Source organism: Naegleria gruberi (assembly GCF_000004985.1).
Source record: "Naegleria gruberi genomic scaffold NAEGRscaffold_384, whole genome shotgun sequence".
NCBI classification, from domain to species: domain Eukaryota; phylum Heterolobosea; class Eutetramitea; order Acrasida; family Naegleriidae; genus Naegleria; species Naegleria gruberi.
In genome coordinates, this window is record NW_003163043.1 from 6564 (window position 1) to 7587 (window position 1024).

At 31.2% G+C, this 1024-nt stretch overlaps 1 protein-coding gene across 1 annotated transcript; it reads left to right on the plus strand.

Annotated features, from left to right (window-relative positions):
- Positions 1-51: 51 nt before the first annotated feature.
- On the plus strand, positions 52-917 carry NAEGRDRAFT_54838 (uncharacterized protein; the record flags this gene model as incomplete). Its single annotated transcript, XM_002668288.1, has 2 exons — positions 52-478; positions 601-917. Coding segments are annotated over 2 exons (744 nt in total), but the record flags the coding sequence as incomplete, so codon positions are not given.
- Between the last annotated feature and the right edge of the window lie 107 nt (positions 918-1024).

The window sequence follows — 1024 nt, forward strand, 5'->3', positions numbered from 1 at the left end:
TGGTACACAACCATTTGGCAACATGCTCCGACATTTGACAATTAGAAAAAAATGTCATCCTATCCAACAAGCCCAGGAGCATTGGATGATTTGCCTTCCTCATCATTATCTTCATCACCTTCACCACTACAACCACCCATCATCACCTCATCCATCATCAATAATAGTAGTACAACAACAATAACAACAACAAATCACAATAATGAATCTTCACCTCGAGGTGGAGCTTCCACTGTTGGAAGTGATAATAGTGAATTGTGTGAACAGATTTGCATTGATCAACATTTACTACAAACCTATCAATATGCTGAACCAGCCTATATTAACAAGATTTTACAAGAATTCAAGTCGGGAAGAAAGTTAAAATCATCCCTTGAGAAGAAAGCTACCACACTCAAGGATCATTATTTTGTATTGGATGATGAGGAAACTTTTATAGAGGTAAAGGATTCGAAAAAGAAGGAAACTAAAGTACATGGTATGTAGGAAATATTCTAAACTATTTAAACCTGTTATTATCAAAACAAACACGTACTATTTATTATTATGATGTGTAATATTGATGAAAATAATTGAAATTTAATGATTTGATATTGATAGTGTTTTTACGAGATATTAAACAAATTTGTGGTAGTGACATGATGGGTAAAGCAGCAAAAACTCAATCAAAAGGTTATTTTGGTAGAAAAATAGAGTCACCACAATTGGAACATGGATATACAATTATTTATGGTGCCAAGGATGAACAAATTGATATCATGTGTGAGAGTTTGAATGAATTTAATGAAAATATTTGTTTACTCAATTACTTGATTAGAGAATCAAGAATTAGTTATGATAGAGATCCAACCAAGTTGTTGATTTTAAAACATTGGATGAAAGCTGACGTGAATAATGATGGACAACTGGATTACAAGGTAAGTTTTATTCACATTCAATTTTTTTATTTAATGTATTAAACAATTTTTGCTATTATTAGGAAGTTGTAAAATTATGCCAAAAGTGAATATTGACATGTCAAGTA